The sequence below is a fragment of the Pleurodeles waltl genome, chromosome 1_1 (assembly GCF_031143425.1).
Source record: "Pleurodeles waltl isolate 20211129_DDA chromosome 1_1, aPleWal1.hap1.20221129, whole genome shotgun sequence".
Lineage (NCBI taxonomy): Eukaryota > Metazoa > Chordata > Amphibia > Caudata > Salamandridae > Pleurodeles > Pleurodeles waltl.
In genome coordinates, this window is record NC_090436.1 from 940,027,191 (window position 1) to 940,055,098 (window position 27,908).

At 41.8% G+C, this 27,908-nt stretch overlaps 1 protein-coding gene across 1 annotated transcript in view; it reads left to right on the forward strand.

The window, feature by feature from the left end:
• Nucleotides 1-27,908, forward strand: part of USP53 (ubiquitin specific peptidase 53) — a 255,961-nt gene that overhangs the window by 69,123 nt on the left and 158,930 nt on the right. The window contains exons 3-5 of the mRNA XM_069230167.1: nucleotides 13,981-14,115; nucleotides 22,742-22,855; nucleotides 22,953-23,035. Of these exons, the coding sequence (XP_069086268.1) occupies nucleotides 13,981-14,115; nucleotides 22,742-22,855; nucleotides 22,953-23,035 (332 nt within the window). The remainder of the gene's footprint in view (nucleotides 1-13,980; nucleotides 14,116-22,741; nucleotides 22,856-22,952; nucleotides 23,036-27,908) is intronic.

The following is a 27,908-nucleotide window of genomic DNA, read 5'->3' on the forward strand; positions in this document are numbered from 1 at the left end:
GGACTGTCGGGCTACAGCTAAGTCCCTGGGTTTGCAGACCCCTTCTGCTATATTGTACAGACCTTTTCGTAGGTTTCGAGGGTTTGCTAGAGGTTCTGCCTTTCGTAGGTCTCAATCTTATGCCCAACAACCTGCCAACCCGCCCTATCGTGCCTTCAGAGGGCGAGGTAGGGGTAGGGCTAGAGGTCCAGCCCAGCAGCTCTCTTCTTCATCCTCCTCTGGTGGACAACAGCAGAAGCAGCCCTAGTTTTCCCCACTTTATCAGTCATACTTCTCCTATAGGGGGAAGATTGAGTCTTTTTCTACAGCAATGGAGGTCAATTACAACAGACTCGTGGGTGCTAGGATTTGTGGAAAAGGGCTATGCTCTCCCCTTTCAGGAGTGTCCTCCTCCCTTCCCTCCCCGTCCCTCCTTTTGTTCAGAAGACCATCTTCTGTTGTTGCAACAGGAGGTTGTAACCATGTTGGCAAAGGGCGCTATAGAGTTGGTACCATTGCAGGAAAGGGGTCAGGGTTGTTATTCAAGAAATTTCCTGATTCCCAAAGTGGACGGTCGTCTAAGGCTGATCCTAGACTTGAGGATTTTGAATTTGTTCCTCAAGCAGGAAAAATTCAAAATGCTGACCCTAGCGCAGGTGCTATTGGCGTTGAACGAAGGAGACTGGATGGTGTCTGTCAACTTGCAGAACGCGTACTTTCATGTTCCCATAATCAAGTCGCACAGGAGGTATCTCCGTTTTGTGGTCGGATCGCAACATTACCAGTTTGCGGTCCTTCCGTTTGGTCTTACTTCAGCACCCCGGGTCTTCACAAAGGTGATGGCAGTTGTTGCAGCACATCTCAGAAAGAGGGAGGTAGTGGTTTTTCCCTACCTGGACAATTGGTTGATCAAAGCCAAGTCTCCAGAGATTGTGTTGTCTCATCTGCGAATGACAACGCAGTTGTTGTTCGATCTGGGCTTTTCGGTGAACGTACCCAAATCTCACCTGGAGCCCTCTCAACGCCTCCTGTTTATAGGGGCAGTACTGGACACGACAAAGTTTCGGGTCTACCCCCCGCCTCAGCGGGTACGGGACATTCAGGCGCTGATTCCTTTGTTTCAAAGTGGAGCGGCAGTTCCAGTCTCAAGGTCTTATGCCTGCTAGGTCTGTTTGCTTCTTGCATTCTGTTGGTCACTCATGCTCGCTGGCATATGAGGGCTCTTCAGTGGTGCCTCCGCAGACAGTGGTTCCAGCACAAGGGGGATCTCAGGGATTCAATAAAGATCTCCAAGGACGCTGTAGCGGATCTTCTTTGGTGGGCAGAGGACGGCAACCTTTCCCAAGGAAAACCGTTTTCACTGCCTCCTCCAGTGGCCACAGTGATTTCGGATGCTTCCACTCTAGGGTGGGGAGCTCATCTGGGGGACCTGGAGATCAAGGGTCGTTGGTCTCCAGCAGAACAGATGTTGCATATCAATCTGTTGGACTTGCGGGCGGTACGTTTGGCGCTCAAGGCCTTCCTCCCTTCCCTTTGCGGTCAGTCAGTTCAGATCCTGACGGACAACACTACCGCGATGTGGTATATAAACAAGCAGGGAGGAGTGGGGTCGTATCTGCTTTGCCAAGAAGCCCTACGACTCTGGTCCTGGGCTCAGGACCATCAGATTTGCTTGATGGCAAATCATTTGGCCGGAGTGTTGAATGTACGTGCGGACGTTCTCAGCCGTCACTTCTCATTAGATCACGAGTGGCGTCTCCATCCGGATCTAGTCCTCCACATCTTCGAGATGTGGGGTACTCCTCAGGTGGATTTATTTGCCACTCGGGAGAACGCGCCTTGCCCGTTATTCGGGAGCCTCCAGTTTCCGATGCAAGGGGCGTTGGACGCGTTTCAGATGTCCTGGAGCGGCCAGTTGCTTTACGCGTTTCCCCCCCATACCCTTGATTCCTCGGGTTTTGAGGAAGGTTCGTCAGGACCGGGCCCAAATCATATTGGTGGCACCGGACTGGCCGAGAAGGGTATGGTATACAGACCGACTTCAACTCTCTCAGTGCCCTCCGCTCCGTCTCCCGCTCAGGGCAGATCTCCTCTCTGAACCGCAGGGGCAGGTTTTACACCCCCACCTCCAGAGCCTGCACCTTCATGCCTGGAGATTGAACGGGGCAACCTGAGTTCTTTTTCTCTCCCACCGGATGTAGTGGATGTTATTCTATCGTCCAGGCGACACTCCACTAAATCTATTTATGCCGTAAGTTGGGCAAAATTTGTGCTGTGGTGTGGAGAGAACCAAAAAGATCCTTTAAAGGCCCATCTTTCAAATGTACTTTTGTTTGTCCTCAGTTTGGCGAAGAAAGGCTGTGCTATAGCTACAGTTAAGGGTTATTTGGCAGCTCTGTCGGCGTTTCTTTGCCTTCTGGATCAGCCGTCTTTATTCAAGTCTCCCATTGTACATAGGTTCCTTAAGGGTTTGGTGAATAGCTTTCCTCCTACTCCTTTTCACATGCCTCAGTGGGACTTAAATCTTGTTTTACCATTCTTAATGGGTTCGCCTTTCGAGCCCATGCATTCATGTCCATTGAGATATTTTGCCTTCAAGACTGTTTTCTTGATCGCAATTACTTCTGCCAGGAGGATTGGAGAGCTTCAGGCACTTTCCGTTAAGCCCCCTTTCACTATGTTTTTCCCTGATAAAGTGGTTCTAAAAACCAGGGCTGCTTTTCTGCCGAAAGTTGTCACCCCTTTTCATATAGGGCTGAGTATCACTCTTCCTGCTTTTTACCCTCCTCCCCACCCGTCTAAAGAAGAAGAGAGAATCCATAGGTTGGACCCTAAGAGGGCCCTGAGTTTTTATCTCGAAAGAACTTAAGACTTTCGTTTGGATGAGCAACTGTTTGTTGGATATGCTGGTCAGCCATAGGGCAGAGCTGTACAGAAAAGGACACTCTCCAGGTGGGTCATCTTGTGTATCAAGATCTGTTACTCTTTGGAAAAAAGGTCCGTCCTGAAGGTATTAGGGCCCACTCTACTAGGGCTAAATCCACATCCTCGGCTTTGGCGAGGGGAGTTCCATTGATAGATATATGTAAAGAGGCAACTTGGGCGTCCCTCCATACTTTCGTAAAACATTACTGTTTAAACTCTGAGATGAGGAGGGACGGTCACTGTGCTCGCTCGGTATTGCAAGAGTTCTTGGTGTAATCAGGCGGGCACCCACCACCGAGTGCGGTACTGCTTGGGACTCTATTCATAAGGTGAGGAATCCACAGGTAGTTGTATCCATCAGAAGAACAAGTTACTTACCTTCGGTAACGCTTTTTCTGGTGGATACACTGACTACCTGTGGATTCCTCACGGTCCCTCCCGCCTCCCCGTTGCCTGCCTGGTTACACTCTTATCTTGCAGTATTTAGATTAATATTTATTCTTATATTTATATATATATATATATATATTTGTATGTATATGAATGTGCATATATATTTATTTGTATATAGTGATATTTCTTTATATATTTTCGTATATTCATGTATCTCAACTCTCAATAAGAATGGATAATTTAAATGGTCAAGGTTTTTGTGTGCGTATATCTTTCTATATTATTTATCAATTTTCATGGTCGGTTTACTCCTATTTGCTTTAAGGGCACGAAAAAATTAGGTGAAACTGACGCTAGTACGCCGACGAGGACCTCTTATTGGCACGTTGACGTCAGACGGAGTCACGCGGAGCCGTGCCATTATGACGTCCTCGTCGACGTAGACAGCTAGGAAGAAGACTTTCCGTCGGATGCTGGTGCAAGGATCGAATTCATAAGGTGAGGAATCCACAGGTAGTCAGTGTATCCACCAGAAAAAGCGTTACCGAAGGTAAGTAACTTGTTCTTCTCCCCTAGTCTCTGGTTGCAAGGAATTACTGTAACTTTGCGTTGAGGAAGGCAGTGTGGTTTGGGAGTGTAGCTTGGCTGCCTTCCTGTGGTTTCTGGTGCTCTGGGGCAATGAAACAATGTTTTTGCTACATGGAAGGCAGCAAGAACCTTGCTTTTGTTCATGTCACCACCAGAGAGGTGATCAGGCCACATAACACCTGTTATCTTCTCTCTTGCCCCATTTAAATACCAAACATTTCTTGCTTGTTTGCACGACTGCCTTATGCACAGTTTATATGTGTTGGAGACAGCTGTGTCTGAATGACCAAGAATATGGTTAATTAAGTGAGGTTTAAAGATTTTTAGGCATTTTGCAGACCCTTTTCCCTAAAATACCTTTACATTTTCTAGTCATTCTTGCTTGCAGTAAAATCTATGGACGTGACTGCTTTGGGGAAAAAAAATATTTTCAGTATTCATGCATTAAAAAGATCCATCTATCTGACACTGGGTCCGCGGCATTACGGAATGCAGTCACTAGGCACAGATACTGGGTAATTTGATGATTGGTTTTATCCTCCAAGCCCAACCCGCAGGTCTCGTGCCAATGTTGTCTTCCCCGCTGACTTAATCTATTATAATCCGAGTAGTCCAGGCTGCACATCGGACATAACACACTGCATTGTACCCTTTGCTCCTCCCAGGCTTTTAAATAAAAATGCAGCACCGTTTGCACTTGATTGAGGTTCAGGTACTCATAAATATGTCCACATACTAGGCACCTGCAAACCCGGGCACACACTAAGAACCAAAGACATGCTATGACTGAGTCAAGTTATATCATATTGTTTTGGGCATTTTGGAAAGAGCACGGCTTTGCAGTTAAGTGTTCACATTTAATGCTTAATTGAAATGTACCAGTCTACATTCCATAATCATTTTTCATTTGTTTTAACCATTTTTCTAGGTAGCATTGTTATCTTGCTTTAATGGAGTTGAAGTAAATGGAGCATAGGAAACCAATGTAGACCTTGTGTGTATTTTGTTTTCAAAGTGAGAAAAGTAAGACATGATAAAATAAGCACCAAATGATAAACCGCCCCAACTGACAATAGTAAGACTTTGGATTCAGGTTCCAAAAGCACAGCTTCCCAAGATCCAGCATTCCCTTCAGATAACAGCACCGACACTTGAAGATAAAGAACATAGGACGGAATGTGAAGTGAAGGGAGAGAAGAAAACAAGAGACTGGGAGAATAGGACCTATTCATTTTCTTTTAAAGGAAGAAAATTGCACAGACCTAAGGGGAAGAAACAAAATAATGAAGAAAAATATGTGTTAAACGAGACTTAAATAAGTTTCTAACTGTTTACATTTTCAACTGACACCTATCGATCTGGATCCCATTAACTATGCCAAATACACTTGCTTGAGCTTCTATACTCTTGTCCACATGCATATCATCCGAACTCGTGCAATGCCTAGGATCCCTTCCACAGTAGATACCAAAAATATAAAGAAAAGAAAATCCAAAGTGTCTTCCTCACAATCTTGTCCCATTGGATCCTTATTATCAGGTTGCATGTTGGATTTAGCAATTCTTTGCATGTTTCCAGTCCTATGTGATAACTCTTCATGTGTTTATTTTCACCACTTTTAAAGCCTAGCTGTATTTGGTTTATACTTATACCAATAACCTGCAGTAAGAATATGATTCACTCTCTCTTATACATTTGGGATATTAGCTTTGTCCGTAATGTCTCATCTGCTTTTAGAAATAAACTGTTTGTTCCCCATGCTCTTAGCAACCTCCTCCTTTCTTACTGTCAAAATACTGTCATCTACATTAAGCTGTTTCCTTAACCACTACAGTTGGGAAGGGACAAGTTTGTCTGTAAGCAAAGAAAATGGGCTTCCCTAATATGTGGCCAATATATAAAATTCCACATACTCCAGTAATTAGAAACATTGAAATGTAGTGTGAGCAGTGGTAGTAAACCCAAAATCCAGGGGCTAACATGTGAGCAAGTGTCTTGTGATAAATTTGCAATTTACTGCTGCTAAGTAGTGTCTAAAAGGATTGATTGTCCACACGCAAGCAAGCAGCTCCTACTCTGACAGCTTTTCTTCTCTCTCCCATTATCATAATCATCAAAAAATCTTTATTCTGTTGACAGCAACAACTGTAAAAGAATACAGTAAACATAATCTACCCCCACCCTTAACAACATGTTGCCATCATGCAAAACACTGTTTAGAATCCAGGTTTACAATAAAAAGCGGAATTAAAACAGTACATTCATAAGCATCCTGAAATTAATCAGGTCTTAGACCGCCTAGACATTCATGCAGCACGTAAAAACATGACATGACATAATACTCATTCTTTGGGGAGCATCTGCAGGTAAACAAGGCCAGGGCGAACTTGTGTAAATGTAAGAGACCTTAGCGTAGGAGCTAAAAATGTCTTCCTAGGCCTTCTGAAACAATCTTAAAGCATAACAAAGTGTAAGTTGTCCTGCGGAGACCTATTGTCTCAGTTCCATTAATTATTGAAGTAAATGTAATGTTTCGTTCTTGGTTACCCGATTTTTGAAAACGACCCCCAAACCATATGCGCTGATGTCTGCGCTTATGCTGCCATACTTGCCAATAAAAGAAAGGTTTTAAACTAGGAGCACCAATGATTTATTTGAAGTTAATTGATTCTTGTTTTTTTCCATAATAAATCGTGCGCCTTGTATAAAAGCTTCAGAGTTGTTTATTTCTTCAGCACAATTTCTGACAAATTTGCTTGTATAAAAGCTTCAGAGTTGTTTATGTCTTACCTTTTGCAGGGCATTGCCCTGCAAAAGGTAAGAGCTTTCCCTTCGAATCGGAAGGAGGGCTGCTTCGAACAGCTTCAACAGTGATCGCTTTGGCACTAACCCACTGGCAAAAATGAAAGAAGCTATGTATTTCAACTTGAAAAGGACTTTCTTCCAAGCACGTCTGTCAAGTTCTTTATATGTTAATCTATCCCACTGTTCATGCACTACCTGGTGGTAGTGTGACCAAATGGCTTTGGGTAAAAAAAGCATTGGCAAATGTTATTTACGTTGGTCAAAAGCAGTTTTTATACTGCAGAGCTGGCTGGCCACAAATAGCAGCTGCAACACTCTCTAGACTAAAATATAATAAGAAAAAAATAATTGTATGAATCACCAAGGGTTCGGGACTAATGGAGAGGTGTGTATGTTGGGGTGTTTGGGGGGTTTGGGTAGCAGGAAGCAACTGGGTGTGGTTGGGTGCGAGGCATCAGCGGAGATGCTTGAGAATGAGGCTGCAGGAAGCCAAAAAATATTTTTAAAAAGGCAGGGAGGAGTGGGAAAGCAAAGGAAGCTTTGAACCATAACAATGAACCCTAATTTGATATCTGATGTAGAGATCTAATGTACCATCAAGTCACATTTGGAAGGTAGCACTCCTAAAGCTGCTATAAAGTGACTCATTTGAGTCACTTTATCTCACAGATTTAATAATAATGCTTTCTTTCATTCAGTGTCACTTTGTTTGCCATCCATGATATAATTTGTATACAGCTTGAACCATGAGTCCCATTCCGTAAAGGGTTCTGCCCGGGAATCTAACAAAGGGGAGGTGGATTGCACTATCGTACTGCACAGTATAAACCCCAGCAGAGCAGAAACATTGAGCAGAATAGTTTTCTTGAAAGTACTAAATGTCAGTTTAAGTGCAGAAATGTGCCCGGTGTGCTGTTTGAATTTCCGTGGCGTTGTGATGTGGTTGATATAGAAAGTTGATGTCTAGCCCGAGACTGTTTAACATGCAGGAATGTTTGCTTTTTTTGTTTGACCATCGGTGGCGCTGTGATGTTGATGTAGAAAGCTGTTGTCTAGCTGGGTCAGGGTGACTGTGCTGTGGTACCAATTCAAAGAAGCATCAAGAAATGTTGAAAATGATGAGGAATGAAAAAAGTGGCTGCGCTGCTGATAAAGTTTAGAAAATAGAGATAAAACAATTCACATTTTCCAAAGTGAATCGCCTTGGTTCAGGGATAACTGGCAGCTGGATGTCAAGAGTAGTTATCAGTTTATGTTGAGAGCAGATGGGTTGTGGGGTGGAATTGCCGCCAAATTGTTGAAGGAAGAGCCTACCCATGGGGAAAAGTGAAGGGATAAATCTTTATTGCAGCCCTCTGACAATAGCTCTGCTTTTCACTGTTCTACTCAACCTGGAATGCCGAGGAGTTTTCAACACAAAGAAGCCTGACACAAGGACACTTCATGACGAATGAGCGCGAGGTGACAGTGGGGTGGGGTGGGATGGTGTGAGGGGGCACGAGAACACAGAGGAGATACATGTCCATGAGGGTACAACCAGGGACACGAGCACACAATACAAGGAGCTTACACAGATAAAAGGCAACCAGGGTGACATGTAAACACACTTAATGCGAAAAAAACTATTTATTGAACTTAAATATTCATCCCCCCCCCCCCAGAGACTGAGCTCTCCCTCATGAATGTGACAAGGCTGGATGTTTGAGAAAATAATTTCACATAAGGTTCTCCAGTACCGGTGATGAGTGTCCAGTATAATTGCCACTTCACATGCTTTAAAGATTTCTAAACGAATATTTTGAAAGCTGGTAGCCAAGTACTGAATAATGTCTGGTTGATTATTCTTTACCTTTACTTTGTGAGTGGCCTGGTAATTACAAATCAAGAAGAAATTCGTATTTGCACCTGATTCAGCCTCATGAGTTGCTTGAATTACAACACATCTTGAGAGTTTTTGTCCTGTAGAGTTCACCCAGAAAAATCTTGCAAAATGTGCATGGGGGAAGTTTCCGGAAAGGGGAAAAATCTTTATTAATTGGGTCTTTCAACTGATTCCGCAGGTTAACCCTCTTTCCAAGCAGCAAATGAGTGTATGGGGAAGAAAAAGTGCACACTCAATGCGATAATACCAAGAAACAAAAAGAACACAGATAATAATGGTGCATGGAGGGGTGTGCTACCAGTTTGAGTAAAAACTCAACGTTATCTGAAATCCTTAACAATTGATATGGCTGGACCACACAACTTTTTTTTGCAGCCCAACTACTTGAAGAAGGAACGTTTCTTGTTTTCCCACTGTGTCGACACAAAATAACATTTCAGCAGCTGCCAACTTTAACTTGCAGAGCCTCAAGAGGATTTCACACTTGATCTCTTGGTCATCTTAAAACAGCCATCCATACACTGGTAATCTCAAGATTGAAGAATGCGGTTTCGGGAGGACGTGTAAAAAAACTTTTAAAAAACTCGATTGCCCCTCTATAAACCGTTGTGCTCTTGCCAGGCTGACATACCCAGTGAATCAGCCACATTAACCCCAGTTCTGACGAACCTCCACTGGCTCCCCATCACAGCACATTTACCATTCAAAATCTACAAAGCTACGTACAATGCCAATCAAATTTATATCACCTGTTTACTCCATATTTTAGGAGGCTCAAGAGTCCTGCAGAGCCAGAGCTCTGCTTTTGCAGACGTTTCTACGTTGAGAATGTCTACCACCCCAAAACAATAATTTTCTGAATGGGTCTGCTCCATTGGGAACTCTTTACAACCCAAAACAATTCATCTTATTGCGGCTACTGGAAATGTATCAGAGATCACATATTCAGTCCCATATCCCAGCAGGGGGCCATTGATGTGCTATTGAATGTTGGGGGGGAGGTGGGGGTGGTTTGTCCTACTGCTGGTTATGTGCACCGTTTTGGCAACTGTCTGCTTTTTGTGTTAAAGCATGCCTAGAAGGAGGACAAGGATGTAGTGAGGATCTTATTCTCTATTGCTACTTAACTGATGATGTGCACAATCCCATTCTAGAAAATTCTATTTTACATTTTTTCCTCCTATACCATTGTCGACCGCCTAAACTTCCACCAGTCCCTCCATTTTTATCCCCATCTGTGGTTATGAGTGTACACAAGAGCCCTTGAATACCATATACCAATATCAGACGGATCTTCTGTTAAATATCAATGTGTTTCCTTTATCAAGTGAACAATCTTCAGCCTCTTTCTATCTTGTCCAACATGTTCTTTATGTACTGGAAGGCTGTGACCTTGTCATTACGCTGAACTTAAACCTGTCATTTACATTTTTCTAATTTGTTCACAATAAACCAACACATTATGATCATACAATATTTTAAAAGAGCATGAACATCTCATTGTATCGAGTAGGTTCATCTCATAACGAATAGCCAGTAAAACCGAGAGTCTTGTTTGAAAAAAAAAATCTGTTTGTTTTTTTCAAGCTTGGAGGCCTCTGATGGAATGTACTGTTGAGCATTTTATAAAACACCATCTTTTGCTTTATCCCGTACATCAGTCGGGGCTTTGAGAGGGATAAAATACAATTTCATTCCTAAGCCAAGGTAGATGGTAGTGATACCTGAACCTCTAGCAACAGTCTAAAGTTATTTGCCCACCTACATTCATTCATGCCAAATCTAATATCAGAACTAGCAAAAATAATAATTTCTTTTAATTTTAACTCGGATAGTTTATTTTATTCAGGAACGTTGTCCTGTGAATATCGAAGTATGCTGGATCATCTTTCTACTATTGCTTTCTTTCTCTTGAGAGATTATTTCCCCTGCTGTGGAATTGTAATTTTATTTTCTAATAGTAGTTGTCCTAGTCTGTTTTCTTCAGTGCTTTTATTGAGTTACCAGTTTTTTAAAGATTTCTTCAACTGTTCAAATAATTGAAATACTGATTGATGCCAAGCACCTTACTTGTGGCTTAACTTGTTTTGCCAGAGATATGTGGCTCTTTCGGAAGAAAATATATACTTCCTTCCAGCTGAATATTAATTTGAATGGTATGTGAATTGCATGTACTATGACAAAGGTAGGGCTTTTTTGGGTGTTACTGTGTTTTTTTAGCTCTGAAAAGTACTACTTAAGCTTTTTTTTTCTTATATGAGGAACTGGTATTCATGTCAGTTTCTCCTAATTGTTTTTTGGATGTTCACCCCCAGGTTAAGGATCAGCTAATGGGGGAGCGAAAGACTGCAGATATCCATGTGAAAATGGCTTTATTTTTGCATCTTAAGTTTTTCTTTGCCTTTTTGACAGACTACGTATACTACAGTAACCATCTCGGCTTTCTGTTTCCATCTAAATATTGCAGATGTGGCATGCTTTGGGAAAACCTGCACACTGGCGGGTTTTGTCTGCATTGACTTGCTTGGTCCTGTCGACAGCCCTATTTCCTTCTGTGACATTGATGCAACCCAGCTAGCTCCCTTGCTGCTGCATGCTGAACTACAGCCTTATAAGGTTCTGTCTACTGCTCTGCTGCCTCCTACAGCCACATTTGCAAGCTCCTGCTGTCCCCAGCATCTTAGCTATGCTTAAAAACTCTGCTCTTTCATGTGACTTTGTGTCTCGTGAAGCTGCCTCTTGCCACTGGCACACTGTATTCCCCACACAGACTCCTTGCTTATTACTGTGGGGCAGCCTTCTAACTCCCATTTTCATCTAGGACTGCACATGGTTTTAGGGCACTGCATCCAGATTTGGATGCAATGGGTAAGGGAAAGATTTAGAGAATAAAGCACACCAAAATTTGTGATTGTTTCTCTGGTCCAATGCATTCAATCTCTCCTATCCCAAAGGATGGGGATGCAGGGGAACTATTAACTGGCCCCACGTGGGAGAGTGAGGAGGTATTTTCTAGCCAGCAGTGGGAACTAAAGAGGAGGCAAGTTTAACTGAAAGAGAGAGCAGTAAATTATTTCACTCCTGCTGAATATGGTGTTAGAAGATGATCTTCCCTGGATAAATTAATGACTCATTCTGTGTAGCTTTATTGTGAAGGGCAATTTGGTAGCTGTACCGTGCAAAACAATATTGTTAAATAACCTGGCGCTTTTATACCTTGTGTTTTAACATTCTCTGATTCTAAGGTTCTGGTTCTGTTGGATACCCTTGGTATGCAACTGCTGTTAACTAGTAAAACTCTTTTCCTTTCTTTGAGACAGATATGGTTTTGAGTCTTAAAGGGAGGGAAAACATGGGTTGAATCCTCTGAGTAGTAGTTATTTTGTTGATTTTCTTTCAAAATGGTATGATTCCCTTGCTTTAGGTAAAAAGAGTTGTGCAACTTGCAAAATCCTGAGGGAGACATGTTGCACATCTGCTGACATGGTGTGCTCCCAATAAGTACATGCATTAGTCGTTTTCATGGCCTAGTTTTATAAGAAAAATATGTTTGCAAGTACCTGGGATCATTTTGAAGCCTTGTGGCTATTTGTAAGATCCAGTTTCTTCACTACATGCTTGTGCAACTGAATAACCGATGAGCAAGAGAGAAGCTGCATGAACTTTGGAGGGGGTGGGGAGTGTGAGAGAGAGAGATCGAGAGAGAGGGATCGAGAGAGAGAGAGATCGAGAGAGAGGGATCGAGAGAGATCAAGAGATCAAGGAGTATGTTTTTTGTGTACGGTTTCTCCTGGCTGTTTGTCATCTTTGGCAGTTCTTCTCTTGAGACTGCGCTTGAAATGTTTAAATTGAACACGGGATTATCTCTTGCTTTGCTGGTGTACACAAGTAACGAAAAAATGCTTACCTCGAGTTTAAAAAAAATTAATTAGAGCACTGCAGTGCATTTTCATCATTGGGCGAATTTGAAAGGCAGCAGGTTGGCGTGCATTCAGCAGGCGTTGCTCACAAAATTAGCTTGACTGTGCTCGGCAGGTTTACTTGAATCAATTATTAGCTCTGCTGTGCTTCCCGGTCTATGTACTAAACTTGGTATTCTATTTCTGGATGTAAGAAGCACAGGTAGCTGTAAACTAACTTCTCTATTTGGTGTTTCACAGATGATGTATCTGAGGCCTGTTTATGTTCTTGTGCTCTTTGTGTGCACCTTTGTTTGTTGAATTAATAATTGTTTAGGTATCCCTTTTTTAATCCGTGCTACTGGACCATATTGGTATCCAGAGTATCTTTCATCAGGCCCTGTTCTTAACATGGGCATTGGTATATCATTTAGGGATACAATGTAGAATTTCAATTTTGAATGGGACAGTAAAACCCAACTTCTTGTTGGCTAAGTGTTCTGTTTAAAAAAGCAAAAAGCTGCAAGAAGAATGTTCTAAGATTCGGAAAGAAAACTCTTGATATTTGTGGTGACAGAAAGAACGATTGTACTATGCTGCATATCGGTTCTGCTTTCTTTACAGCTAATATTTTAAGAGTATTTTCTATCATATTTTCGTAGACAAGCCACAAATAAATGTTTAGAACTGGGTTAACTGTTGGCGCCACCGTACCTTTCCCCTACTACCTCATTGGCTTTTTAGCCCTCTATTCCCAGTACTGGTTTAGGCTTGTTGCCAGTTTCCCCAGTTTTCGTTTCTTGGTTCTCCCTCTCTGTTGCTCTCTCCCTGTTGCATCTCTGGCCTCTTGTCAAGTCGCTGTGGGATATTACCTGTGTTTTCTTTTTTTTAAAGAAGTATGCTTCCGATAGGTGCTACATTAAATTTACAGATTTGATCACATGTCGAAAATGAGATTCCAAAAATGATATTGGACTTATTAGGAAGAAGCAATGTTGAAATGTCTTCTGGAAGGGTTCACATTTCCTGCATTATAGATTTGTTTAGCTCTGTAAGCCAAGATAAACATGGAGTCCCTAAAAAGGTAATTTGTACCTATGGGTGAAGTGCAGGAGATGGGATTTGGGGTGTTGTGTGTTGCAGAGAGGGCGCCCTTAGTGTTCCTTTCTGTCAAATGCCTTGTACCTAAAGTCACCTGGGGAAGAGGGTTGGCAGCATGTAGCTGCCCACACAGGAGTGATGCCCGTAGTGTTATGTGAATTCTGTTAAACCAGGTAGACATGAATGCTGATTGGCATTGTGCTCTGAGATCATGAAATGTTGAGCAAATTAGTAAGCTTATTCGTGTGGTGGGGAAGAATAGCATGGTTGTACGCAGAACAGAAGTTTTTTAAATTTTTCGTTGAATATTTTTTTTTGTAATGTATAAAGTGCACGTTTTTCAAGTACTGATTAATTATATTTAAAAAAGTTTTCAGATTACTTTATGATCTATCTTGTTTGTTTTAGTCTATTTTTGCAGAGTTTCAACATAGCCAGGAGAAAGCCCTCCCTTCAGATGTCATGAGAAATGCCCTGGCCGAGAGCTTTAAGGATGAACACCGTTTTCAGCTCGGATTAATGGATGATGCCGCAGAATGTTTTGTGAGTTTTGTTTTTAGTGCTTATGGAATTTTCATTTAACTTGAATTGGTGCAGCTAGGAACAGTGAAATGGTCTCCATAAAGGCGCAAATGAACTAGCGTTAATGTAGTGATTCTTCCTGTTTAGTACTTTGAAATCTGTTTAGTTGAGCAAATGACTCTTCACTCAGATTTTATGCTGTTCCATGTCTTTGTGGAACTTCATTTTCTGATCGATACTTGTAACTGCAGGTTTCTCACCCTTTGTTTCCACATACTCTGACACTGATCCTGAGCTCTGCTCTCAACCTGGTTGGTTTTTCGGACTACTTCTAAAACAATTTCAGCATTGTGCTAGGGACCATGTCCTCACCTAAAACTGTATGTTTCAAGCCAAATCATGATTGTAGGAAGTACATGACGGTCACAGACCCACAGGAGGTGTGCGTATGGTTTCTGGGCTCACTCCCCAAATCTAAATTGATGTCATCAGGCACCAAAATGCAATCTGAGATTGAGAGACAAAGTTGAATGCTGTTGAACACAAGAAGAAGTCACGGTCTACGCATGTCTCAACCCCTAATCCAATTTGCGGGTGCGGACTCCGTCCCAGATGCAAAGCTGTTCCTGCAATCTCTCAAATTCACACTCAAAGTTCTCCCCTGAGTTGAAGTCCAAGCACAGGTATACGAAAGCTCAACAGGCGTAGACCCCTTTCTGCCACATCCACTCCAAAGACAAGGTTTGTGGGCGTCACTGAGTTAGTCGCACTCCTTTAAGGTCTCTGGCTATGGAACTGATTTCTCAACTTGTCTGACATGCTCTGAATTTTCTAGGCGGTCCTCCAACCCACAGTAGATTGAGGCCTCTAAGGAGGCCTTGCTGCAAATTTTCAGTTAATTTTCTTCTCCCTCTGGCGTGCCTGTGGGCCTCATGGAACTGCAGGAGTCTTTAGTCAGGCTAAGGCCGCTGGGTAGATCCCTGGTAGTCTGTCCCATTTGGACCCGTTACCTGACCCATACCAGTGCCAGTACATATTTGTTTTCCAGCTCCTGATCCATGCTAGTCCCTTCTATACCAATGCTGGTACCAACACCAACAGGATCAGAAGAAGATCTGGTGCTGGGGCCAGTGTCTAACCCCAAACCGACTTCGGCTCAAGCCCGACTGATGTTACACTAAAAAATGACAAAAGCATAACCCATTGCCATTCAACTTGACACCAACCCAGTGCCTCCGCCACATCACAACTACCAGCAAGGCTCCATTATCTTTTAGATTCTGACTCTGATCCTATGCGAGAGCCTGGGGCACCCCAGAATATTAATATTGAAGATGATGATGGTGGTAGTGATGGCTTGTCTTTCATTATGCTGATGGTGCCTTATATATTGATTTACAGAATGCCAGGACTATGACCCCTCCCCAGATAAATAGCTTTACTCGCTAGAGGTCCAGAGGCCAGCTGAGTTACTTCAATCGTAGCTACCTTCATTTGAGATGAAACCAAATGTTCTAGTAGAGATTTGACAGCCTTGGCCAGTGACTTTTGAGCCCCTGCTTTCTGTTAACAATCCCTTTCCTGATACTTTGATGGCCAGTTGGTGGAAGCCTTCTTCTGCTTTGTACTGCTTGTTAATCTATTCAAAACACTTTGCCACTGCCAATCCTCCGCCTCCCCCGAACCCGCTTTGCACAGTTTTTTTTTTTTTCTCTTCAGTAATTTGGGTTAATTAGCAGTGTATGGCGAGGGCGAGAGTTATAGTTACCTAAGGGCATGCGTTATAGTTACTTGAAAGCAATCTATGCTTTTGTATGAGTAAATTCAGAACCTGACTATAAAGTCTCTGTAAACTGTTTTATTTATTTTTTTAGTGAATTTCTATGTTCTTTTAACGCACACATTAATATTTGTGTCAGGTGGGGGCAAGCCAATCATAGTCTTGCTTTTCCCAAGAATCCGAAGAGGATCTGAGGAGGATCCACAAATTCACGGATTGGCGGAAAAAAAAGGACAATTCTTTGCCCATGAGGGGTCCGTTAGGGACCCCTCCATGTGCCCTATGGGGTCAGGTTACCTGTATCTTGACCGCTTACGTGTTTTCGCCTTCCTCCATACCCCCCTAAACCCAGTTAAGGCCAGTCAATCAGGGCCTTGCTTTTCCTCCAAATCCGCAGAGGATCCGAGGAGGATCCACATCCCTATATATACAAATTTGTTTTCCAGTTAATTACAAGAAAACCACTGAATCGATTTACACCAAAACAAAAAAAGCACTCTTTCTGGACCAGGGCCTACCTTCCTGCCAAATTTTGGTGTAATTCCGTCCAGTGTTTTTTGCACAATTGCTGTTCAAAATCCCTATGGAAAGCTGTTTTCTCTCCCAAAGAATGTTTTGACTGAACCACTAGAAAAAAGAAAAGGACAGAGGATGGTATTGACATCTCTGGAGAGATAATAATCTGATACTTTTAGCTGCTTTCCTATAAATAATACATCTTTGACCTTGATTTACAGCTTTCCTTGTGACCAAAATGACTGATATAAATAAAAAATCAATGGTTAAATCACCTTAATACTCACAAAACATTTACACTTTTCAATAGATGTAATATATACAACTTGATTGTAAAATTACGTTTAAAATAACTAAGTTTGAAATACATATATATGTAATAATATTTGCCCCTCTTTTGGCTTACCACTATTAAAACCACCTTATAGTAGTCGCTGCTCCCAGTGTGGACACTCTAAGAAATGTTAAACCCTTCCCCACATGTGGATGTAGTACAACTCTCTTTTCTTTCTCTCTCTCTCAGAGCTATATTTGGATCATTTAATAAAAAAATGGTCCACTTTCACTCTCAAAGTCAACCACTACATATATTCCTCACCGCAGCATATTTCATAAAGAAGTTAATAAAAAGAAGTAGGCAACATACTAATGGGTTTGTTACAAAGAGCACTATTCTTTACCATTTCTAAATGTTTTTTTTAGAAACTGGCATGGAATAAAATCCTTAAAACTTATATTGACTGCCAACTTCTAAATTCACACTTCCTGGTCAAAAAGAAAATGTATACATTTAAATCCAAAGGTCATTACCTGAGTTTTAAATTGACGTCAATCAATACGTCTTACAGTACTACTGCAAAGTATCTAGTTGATTCTTAAGAATATAGTCTAGTACAACCAGTCATCTACATGCAGTAAAGATGGTTATTTATTATTTTAGGAGCTTGGACTTGTGACAAGCTCAACGGCAGCTCTGCCAAGAACATAAGCAAAAAGATAAAGGAGCTAAAACGCATTCTTGGTTGAGTCCATTATGTATTTAGATCACCTGATTGAACCTGAGTCCAATATCCACTGTGAAAAGCTGAAGTAGAGTCATTGAAGAACGGCAAATACTGGTCTCATCTATTTTGGCCCATATACGGCCATGATCAGCCTTGTTAAACGTGGCCGGAAAGGCTACAAAAAAACCCTGTAAATATCTAGTATTGCAGGGTTTTCGGGTGGCTTATCATAGGGTGCATATCTTATGATGGGCAGGTTGCCCCGGGAAAAAGTCTACCTGTTCTAAAGTTATCAAATTTAGCATAGTCTTTTTGTCCTCTAATAATTGAAGTGAAACCTTAGAAAATATTTTCAGAGCAGTATCTAAAAAATGAAATCATTTTCCACTAGCTGGGATTGCAGCTGATGTTCTTATTGTTTATTGGTGTTTCATTGCTTTGCTACCATCCTCAATGTTTGTCACCGACGGACTGGCCAATAATGCCATCTTTTGCACTGCATGTGAAGCGAGACATTGCACGATCTCTGGAAATGGCATCAATTGTGTCCTGAGACCGTTGTGTGTTTGTGCCTGTCATGATATATGTTATAAATAAAGCATTTAAAAGAGCTGACATGGCTTCTACCACTTTTTTTAATAGAGTGGTTTGATTAAAGATTCTCTCCATGATTTGGGGGAGCTTCCCAGTAGATGGAAAAATAATTAATCGGCAAATGCAGTATTGCCAACAATTCAGGTCCTTTCTTAACAATTATACTACATTTGTTTGATTCTTTTTTTTCTTTTGCTGTTTTAAGCCTACTTAGATTTTTTCTACTGATCTCCTTTCCTGAGAGGTCTTATAATTGATATCCTGCTAATTTGTGCTACCAGGAAGGTTGCCATTTCTGCGTTGTCTTGATGGCCACTTTACCTGTTGTGATGTACTGCAACAAGTTATGGAAATGGTTAGATCCTTAACACCAATTGGGCTTCTGTAGTTTTTTTTAGAGGAAGCTAATGCTGGGCAAAGCAGTCACAGTTCTCGGTTAGAAATTATGATATTTTCCTTCCCAGATCAAGAATTATCAAAGAAGGATATCACATCTTACATTTGATGCTGTAGAAAAAGCTTCCCTGCTGAAGGTCTTCAGAATCCAGCAATTCACTTTTTGCCCTGTGATTGCAAATGTAGAAAACCTTCCTTTTCTATCTTGAGCCTGAATATTTGCACCATTAGCCTCAGAGGAGCCTAGTATTGAGACAAATCATATTCTCTTATCGCTCTAAGTTTTTAACACAAGGGCTGACTACACTGAGGTCACTTTCAAAGAAACCGTTTTCTGGTTTTAAACAAACATGGAGACATTTTATAGTTATGCCCATTGGGAGAATCAACGAGAATTCTTTAAAAATGTACTTGAATCTAGTTATCAGGAAAATGAGTGAGGAGTAGAAGAGGTGAAAGAACTGCCTACATGGGCAATCAGAACAATATAATACTATTGTTCCTGATATTGTTTTTTCCTGTGTTAAGTGGTTAGTGCCCAGAATTACAGAAGGTACCTAGTGTGTAAGGGAACATCCCCACTGAGGTGATTGGGTAATTGTAATTACCAGTGCAGAGCTAAAATCGGGTATTTTTGAGTACCTTCAGCTCATTTTAAGGTGGATGTTAAATGTTGGGAGGAAGAGTATTTCATTCTTCTTCTAAACTGGCCATCCGGATGCAATCATTATCATTTCCCAGCCGATTCCCTCTTACACACTTGCACAGAAATGTGCTCTCACCCATGTGGACTGTATCTGCAATTGTGAAAAAAAGGCTCTTCTCCTTTATCCACTTGACTTTAGGAGCCTTTGAAAACCTGGGTAGCTGCCAAGTGCTTGCTTGCTTTTGTTTACGGAGGACTGGCCCAGTTGCGACCGTTCAGCTTTTGCACTGCTGTCCTTTTCTTCATCTCTGTGCACAGATCCTTCTTATAATGCAGGACCTGTGTGTAGAAAAACATGCTTCTTACACACGCGATTAGTTTTGAATGGTCCAATCAGCTTTGTTACATGTAATAGAAATATGGATTGTTAGAATCCTGCATGGTGGTGTGTTAATAGTGAATGGTCTTTAGCAAGAAGTGTTAGGAAGAAGTATTTTAATCATATTGAATGAAATATGTTGCCAATATGAACTAGTTGTTTTAAAATGTTATTATTGCAATTTAGTCCACAGTAGAGGCTGAGTTAATTAATGCTCCGATAAGTATGGAAGAGGTAAAATATACTATTTTGTTTTTGAAAACCGTTTTCAGAAGTGTTTCAGACTTTACAGGGTTTATATCGGTTGGCGTTCCCATGACCTCAGATCTCTACAGATTGGTTACAGGTCGTTTTTTCCCTGTTTCTGTATTTTATAACTATCTCCGGACATATGAGCAATGTTGAAACAACTGTATACTCAAACTGCGACACGATTTAGATGATGGGGTGTTCTTTGTGGAATAGATTATACACAGAATTTAAGAAGAGGATATTGGATCTTAATCTGTGTTATGTTTATTAGGAAATAACATTTTATCTCTACTGGACTCAATTTTGTAGAGATTATTTGGCTTTGTGTGTTTCCAATTTGTGTTTGACGTGCACATAGGTTGAGGGAACTTATGTTCTTATATTACAGAAGAGTCATGCAGTTTTAGAGTTATGTTTTTGTTAGATTGAACTAGTGCTTGGTCACCTAGATAGAGCCATACTTTTGCACTTCTTTCCAGTTTAAGAGGATCCTATGGCCGTATTGCAGCTCAGAGAAAGCTGTTTTTGAAGATTTTCCCAATAGAAAAGAATCAAATATTGAAGGTGTCTAACCCTTCATGAGACACAGTAGAAGTTTAGATCCTGGTTTTCCAAGCCCTCGCAACGAATTTCAATCAATTGTGAGGGAAAGTATGAAAGCATATGCTTAGCGCTGAGTGAAACTTGTGCTTGCATTGTTTTGTTTTCTACATATGCATGTCTGTGTGCAGTTGATGTTTTCTTTTGATTATTTTCCCTATGTTTTTAATTTACTACAACAAAAGTAATACATGCATGATGAGTAAATGTTGTAAGACAGTAAAGTATTTGAAGTATTTGAAGTATTAGTAATGCCTAGAATGGATTGTGCACTCTTGCTATTGCTTAAAATATGATCAAAAAAGAAACGCACTATGGTTGTCATTATATACACATTTCATTGAATTCACACGTGAAGAAGAATGCATAGACTATCATTGATGCACCTTGTACTTCTAATTGAACTGCTAGTGCCACAATTGCCCTGCTATAAATGCCAAATGTGTGTTCAGCTTTGCGTATCTGCAAATAATTTCGCGGAACACCCGTCTTCGGTACATTCAATATAATTACACCCACAGGACGTACCTGACTCCTCATCGGTTGAACATTATATACGGGGGCGACCCTAGGGTATGCCCCAGGTGTGGCGAATCTGACGTGGATCTGGACCATATCGTCAGGCACTGCCCGGGGCTCCAGCAATCTTGGGGGGGCGGTGCTGGGTGAACTGGAGGCACTTCTGGACACAGCATTGGCCCTATCTCCCTCGGTTTGCCTAATGGGTCTGTACCCAGGGACGGCTGCTGGAACAGTTGGTGTCCGATTCCTGGACCTGCACTAGGTCTTTACAGGAGACGAATCGTACTGGAGTGGCGGTTGTCGGGGTGTCCTCCTTTGGAGGTCTGGAGAAGAGAAGTGACGAAGTGGTCCAGGGCTGAACTACAGGTCCTGAGATGTGAGGAGGAACGGGGAATGCAACGGAAGCCCATTGCTCCCCTGTGGGAGACCTTACTGGATAAGTGGGAAAACCAGGGGCATGGAATTGGGGTACCCCCAGAAGCTCAGTGAGAGGTTCAAGATTGGCACTGAGGATACTGCCCGTAGGGGAGATCCAACGAAACTGTACAGCGACCGAAGACAGGGATCCTGATTCAATCGGAGTGCGCATGAGGGTTGCAGATAGATGATGGACCGGAGGGGCAAGCCCTTTCCAGGGCTGAGCGAGAAGACATGGCAATGCCCTAAATCAAGATTGATAGGGAACTCCTGATTGTTCTGAGGGAAGAGTATGGGCGTGCAGATTGGGCCACACTGCAATAGAACTCCCCCGAATAGGCTTGATTGCTGAGGGCAGTTCATACACTCACGGTTCACCATCATGTTTTCTGGTTCAATTGTTGTTAGACGTGAACTGCTATGCAACAATCTAATGGCATCATGGGTTTTGATATGAGGAAACTCGCTTAGAACACTTAGATCCGTACGGACCTTGAGAAATACAGAAGTCACTTTCGACCCAGAACACAATATTGTGTATGCAGAATAAATAAATGTCCTTAAAATTTAATCTGATTGATATGCATGGAGGTACTCTGAGACTGTGATTGCCATAAATTGTCAAGAAGTTGCATTAAAGCAAATTGTTGATAAGAATATTTTTTTAAAAAAATCTGTGTTCAGCTTTTTGCCTGCAAGATACTGAACGGTATTTGTAAAATAGAAAACTTTTAACATTAGACGTGTGCTGTTAACATTTACATAATTATAGGTTGAGTTCCTAAGAACATTTATACCCTTTTTCTGACTGCTCCTGCTATTCAACAGATTGGAATCCTCCCACCAACTAACCTTAATTTTGCTGGCTGTTCCAAATGACGTGTAGAGACCCTTCCCTTTCTATCTATAGAAGGAGCAGTGCTCCATCCTCCATTTTATATTTTTCAGTGAACTTGCCTAATAGTATAACTCGTTTACTCCTCTTAGAACTATCTCTTCACTGCCTCCCTTTTACGAATATGTTTTGAAGCCACATGCTTGATTGAGAATTGCCCCTATGACTGTGAATGTATTTGTCGACTAGGCGCAATGATTGAGATTGCTGTGTGAATGCAGACTTCTTGGGTGTCCAGTATTGTTTGCTTTGAGCTAAAGCCAATCCAGATGGTCAGGGTTACTGTTTTATGTGTGCATGATTTTCATTAAGAGTAACTGTTCATAGATCTCTTTCCTCTGAATATTCTGAAATATGAGACAGGTGTGTCCCTGGCTGCTTTACATACACATCTCTGGATTTTGCTTTACAACAGTAAATCTAATATCCCTTGTGGGGATGCCCCACTCTTTCATTGAAAGCATCTGGTTAAAGTCCTCAGAAAGCTGCTTCTTTCATATTGAAAAATTTCAAATGGAAAAGGATTTTATTGAATTGTTTCAAATATTCCAACTGTTCAGAGAGTGATTTAATATGCAGTTTGTTTCTAACACTGCTGCTTTATATTTATAATGAAGATCTCATTTTTCCTTAACATTTCTTTCAGGAAAACATACTAGAGCGGATTCATTTCCATATTGTTCCAAACAGCGAAGGAGACATGTGTACGTCCAAATCCTGCATCACCCATCAGAAGTTTGCCATGACTCTTTACGAACAGGTTAGGAAGGGGTTGTTACCTCTTTAAATGAAAACAGTAATTCCTTTAATGTGGATTTTAGAATTAACAGGTTGTTTATTGTCTATCCTTCCCAAAGTGTGTGTGCCGCAGCTGTGGAGCTTCATCCGACCCATTACCTTTTACAGAGTTTGTACGATACATTTCAACTACAGCCCTCTGGTAAGACAATCCAGTATTTTTGCACTGGTCCCATTTACTCTAATTTCTAATTAGTTTGTTGTGTGATGCCGTTGTGACTGATACTATTAGAAATGGGGTCTCTCGTTGCCAGTGGTTTGCACCCTGTCCAAGTGGGGACTCTGACTCTAGCCTGGGTAAGAAAGCCACACAGCTAAGATAACCCCTGCTCACCCCCTTGGTAGCTTGCCTCAGGATGTCAGGCTTTTCTCAGAGGCAATGTGTAAAGTATTTCTACACACACAGTAACACAGTGAAAACACCACAAAAGTACTCCACTCCAGTTTAGAAAAATACCCAATATTTATCTGAGTAAAACAAGACCAAAACTACAAAAATACACCATAAACGAGCAAATATGTTGCTTTTAACAGATTAAATGCAATTGTAGTTCCTTGAAATCAATGAAGCCCTTGACTGAGGCAAAGTACGTTCGATGCGTTAAAAAAAACAAAGACGATGCGGGCCCGCAGGGGAGGTGATGTGTCAAAAGAGCCAGAGATGCGTTGGTTCCTTACTGTTGCAGGGGAGGTAATGCGTCGGTTCCTTACTGCTAGGCAGGGGAGGTAATGCATCGGTTCCTTACTGCCACCGGGGATGTGATGCATTGTTTGCGGCACCAAGCGTCTGTTCCTTACTACGGTGCGGTGTTGATGAAGACAAATGGCAGCCAGTGATGATGCGCAGGTATTGCGTTGGAAGTCAAGACCCAATGCGTTGATCTCACAGTGATGAAGCAGGATCTGCTTCAGATTCACGGTGGTGCGTCACAGACTTCAGTGATGTGGTGCTCGAAACTAAAACAGTGGTGGTTCTTCTGATGCACTGTGACAGAAAGCTGGGGCCTGCGTGGAAAACTGTAGTCATTGCATTAAGTGGGGACCACCCTGTGGTGCGAGCAGCAGCGATGCGCTGAATTCTTGCAGCGATGCGTTGGTTCGGAATGACGCAGTGAGTCAATGCATGGATTTTCTTCTTGCAGTACCAAAAACCTCCTTCAAAGGCCCAGACTGGATTTGGCACCACTTGGCTGGACAGGCATCTCAGCAGAGGAGCCCAGGTGTTGGCAGGTGAAGTCTTTGGTATCTCTTAGGCTTCTTAACAGGACGCAAGCTCAGTCCAAGCCCTTGGCGAACCTTTGGAAGCAGGATGTAGAAAGCAAAGTCCAGTCCTTTCACTTCCAGGACAGAAGCAGCAAGCAGCAGGGCAGCACAGCAAAGGAGAAGGCAAAGTGACAGTCCCTCCTACAGCATCCTGCTCTTCTTTCTGGCATTTCTGCCTTTGAAGTAGGCAAACTTCAAAGAGAAGTCTTTGTAGTGCACAGAACCCTGCCTTTCCGTGCCCTGGCCCCAGACACACTCCAGGGGGTTGGAGACTGCTCTGTGTGAGAACAGGCACACCCCTATGCAGGTGCAAGTGCCAGCTCCTCTCACCACTCTACCTCAGGAAGACTCATCAGTCTGGTGATGGGCCACAAGAATATGCAGGGCACACCTTAGCTCCCTTTGTGTGATCTTCTAGAGTGAATAAACAAACAGCCAAATTGTCATCCTGTCCCAGACATGTATTCCACAGAAAGGCACAGGCACAGAATGGGTAAGCAAGAAAATGCCCACTTTCTTTATAAGTGGCATTTTCACACTTACAACTTTTGGTGAAGTTGGTTTTTGAATTGTATTTTTAAATTGTGAGTTCAGAGACCCCAAACGTCAGATCTCCATCTGCTCCCAATGGAAAATTATACTTAAAAGATATTTCAAGGCAATCCCCTTGTTACCCTACGGGAGAGATAGGCCTTGCAATAGTGAAAACCGAAATCAGCAGTATTTCACTATCAGGACATGTAAAACACACTATTACATGTCCTACCTTTTAAATACCATGTACTCTGTCCATAGGGCTTCCTTGGGCCTACCTTAGGGGTAACTTACAGGTATTAAAAGGGAAGGTTTGGGCCTGGCAAGTGGGTGCACTTGCCAGGTCAAAATGGCAGTTTAAAACTGCACACACAACACTGTAATGGCAGACCAGAGACTTGTTTACAGAACTACTTATGTGGGTGGCACAATCACCGCTGCAGGCCCACTAGTAGCATTTGATTTACAGTCCCTGGGCACACACTGTGTACTGTACTAGGGAGCTACTAGTAAATCACATATGCCAATCATGGAGAAACCAATCACCAATACATTTTATATAGAGAGCATATCGACTTTTCACTGGTTAACACTGGTAAAGTTCCCAGAGTCCTAAAGCCAGCAAAAATAAAATGCAGCACATAGTCAAAAACAGGAGGTTAGAGGCAAAATGTATGGGGATATGCCTTCAAAAAGGGCCATTTCCAATACTAACCATTTTTAAACATGTTTAAGCTATAGTATTCAGTGGTGGGGTTACCCCTTTAAAGGCCTCCAAAAAATATGGAAGCAGCCAATGTCTGTATTTGGGAGCAAGTCTGTTTAATTCTGTCCATGTCCCCATTTCTAATGATGTTACAACCACTCTCTTCCTTAAATTTTGTTGCTAAGATTGGTTGATGATCCTTGAAAACCCTGTTAAGAAAATATATTTTTCAGTTCCCTTTTTGAGCAACACATAAGCGCCACCAAAATCTGCTCATCATGTATGTGTTGGCCAATGGCTTCCTTTCTAAGATAGCCCACCTGTCATCCATGTCCAGTTTTTTAAACTTTTTTAGTTTCTGAAATAGACCTTTTATACCGCTGTTTAAACCATGTTTTTTTGGGGTGGAGGTGCTATGTTCTTTAAGGAACTACATAAAGTTTGCCCTTTCAGTAAAGTGGTTGTTTACTTTTCTTTTACCTATGTGCCAAAATTGTATTCATTATATTATTCAGACAGCTGCTTTTCCTTTACTTTTGCGCCAAGCCTGTGACAGTTTTGCTTTTATGGACTTACATGGTTGTTTTAGCTCTCTTTCTCTGTAGCACACAGATGCTATGATCATAGTATAATTATCTTTAGTCAGCGAGTATCTTATTGGATCAGCGATGATTGTGAAATGAGCTCTTCTCAGGTGGTTTGTAATTGGTTGCCGATTATGGTATGACCAGCAGGCACACTGGAGACAGAGATGCTAATCACTGTTGGTGTTATAAGATCAGGCGAGGAGTATCCGAGTTTCAGATAGAGGCAGGAGGAGACTATACCTTCAGTTACAGTATGCTTTGTGCCGGTGTCAAAAATGAAGACAATAATGGGATCTAAACAGGTTTAGAACACAATCCTAGGAGGCAACCCTTGATTCTCACAAGGGATCATTTTATTTTAAGACAAAACAAGTTATGCTTTTTGGTTTATTGTGTTGCTTTTTGTGGCGTTTGCTACCACTGAAAGCTTTAGAGTGTCTATACTCTTAATATTTTTCTGTGGTATCAGTGCTGTGTGTGCACCACTCTCACTCAAAACCTGACATGTCTTCCTGCAAGTTATTACCATGGCCAGTAGGCAAGTTTGATGAATGTCTGTTGATGGGATGTAAAAAACAACTAAATACTCCTGACCTTCCACTCCCAAAACAGGCTGTTATTCCTCTGACCACTTACCCCATTCCTAAGCAGGAGAATATCCGAGTTCATACCTGGCGTCCTAGGAAGTCTTGATATCAGTGGGTACTTGTGTGAAAATACTGGAGATAATCATGCTCCTGGTGCTAGATCCTGAAGCTGGATGCATGGTCAGGGCAATGGGTTCTGTCAGTCATTACTTTAGTGCTGTCCAAAAGTCTTCAGGGGGGCGGTGGTAAGGTTATTGATGAAGTCTGTACCGTTGGCTCGGCATGTATAGTTCCGCTATGTAGGTAGTTGAAGAAGTTTGTAGATTTTTTTTTTTTTTTTTTTTTACAAATCCTTCATGTTTGACTTTTCAGAGTTGCTGCAAGATGATTACTGCCCAAGGCTACCTTAGAAATTGCAGTACAAAGCAGAGTTGTACGACTCTAGATACTTAGACGGAGCATCAAGTGGCAAAGTTTTAAATTAGAGTTAACTACTGTCACAGGTGTGCAAATCCCTTCACAATGAGCTAGAACACCAGCAAGGGACCCTTTTTGTTCTAGAGTATAATACTTAGAAGCACACCTAGATTACTTTGTAAACCTATCTGTACGTACAGTAAACTTCCTCCACACTGTGGATAGAAGCTTTTCTGCTATGGTAACGAGTGGACCCAACAATGAATCATGCCATAATAGGTGGGTGACCATTTAACATGTTTTACTTGCACTAAATCAGTATTAGCTTATACGCTGGTGAACTTTCTGTTTTCGGCATAGTAAGGCTAGTTATCACACTGAGACTCTGAGACACCACTCTTGTTTTTACATACCTAGATTACAGCCGTGACTCTTGTGCCTCCAGAGTATTATTTCAGACAGACATTTACATGAAACCTGGAATCGCACACTGAGATAAATAAAACAACTTCCTATATAGCAAGTCTTGCATTGTCACCCTAGAAGATATTGGCACCTAAGAAAACATTGACACTTAGCTGGACTCAGTAACACTCTGCAGCATATCCCTAGAGCAGGCTGGCCCACTAAATCTTGTAATCACAGAAGTCATAAAGGAAACTGTGACAGTCAAGACAACATTGTTTAATGGCCTTCTCACTGAATTTTATCAAATTCACTCTGACCTACTTATTCCGCGGCTACTGCAAATTTACACAACCGCTCTAGAAATAGGTTGTCTTCACAATCCAAGTGTAATGCATTGTTAGTCTTGCTCCTTAAACTCGGATGTGATCCCTCTGATATTGCTAATAGACTCCTGCCTGTGCTCATTAGGGACTAGCCTTAGCAAGGTCCTGGTCAGAAGGTTAATCCACCTAG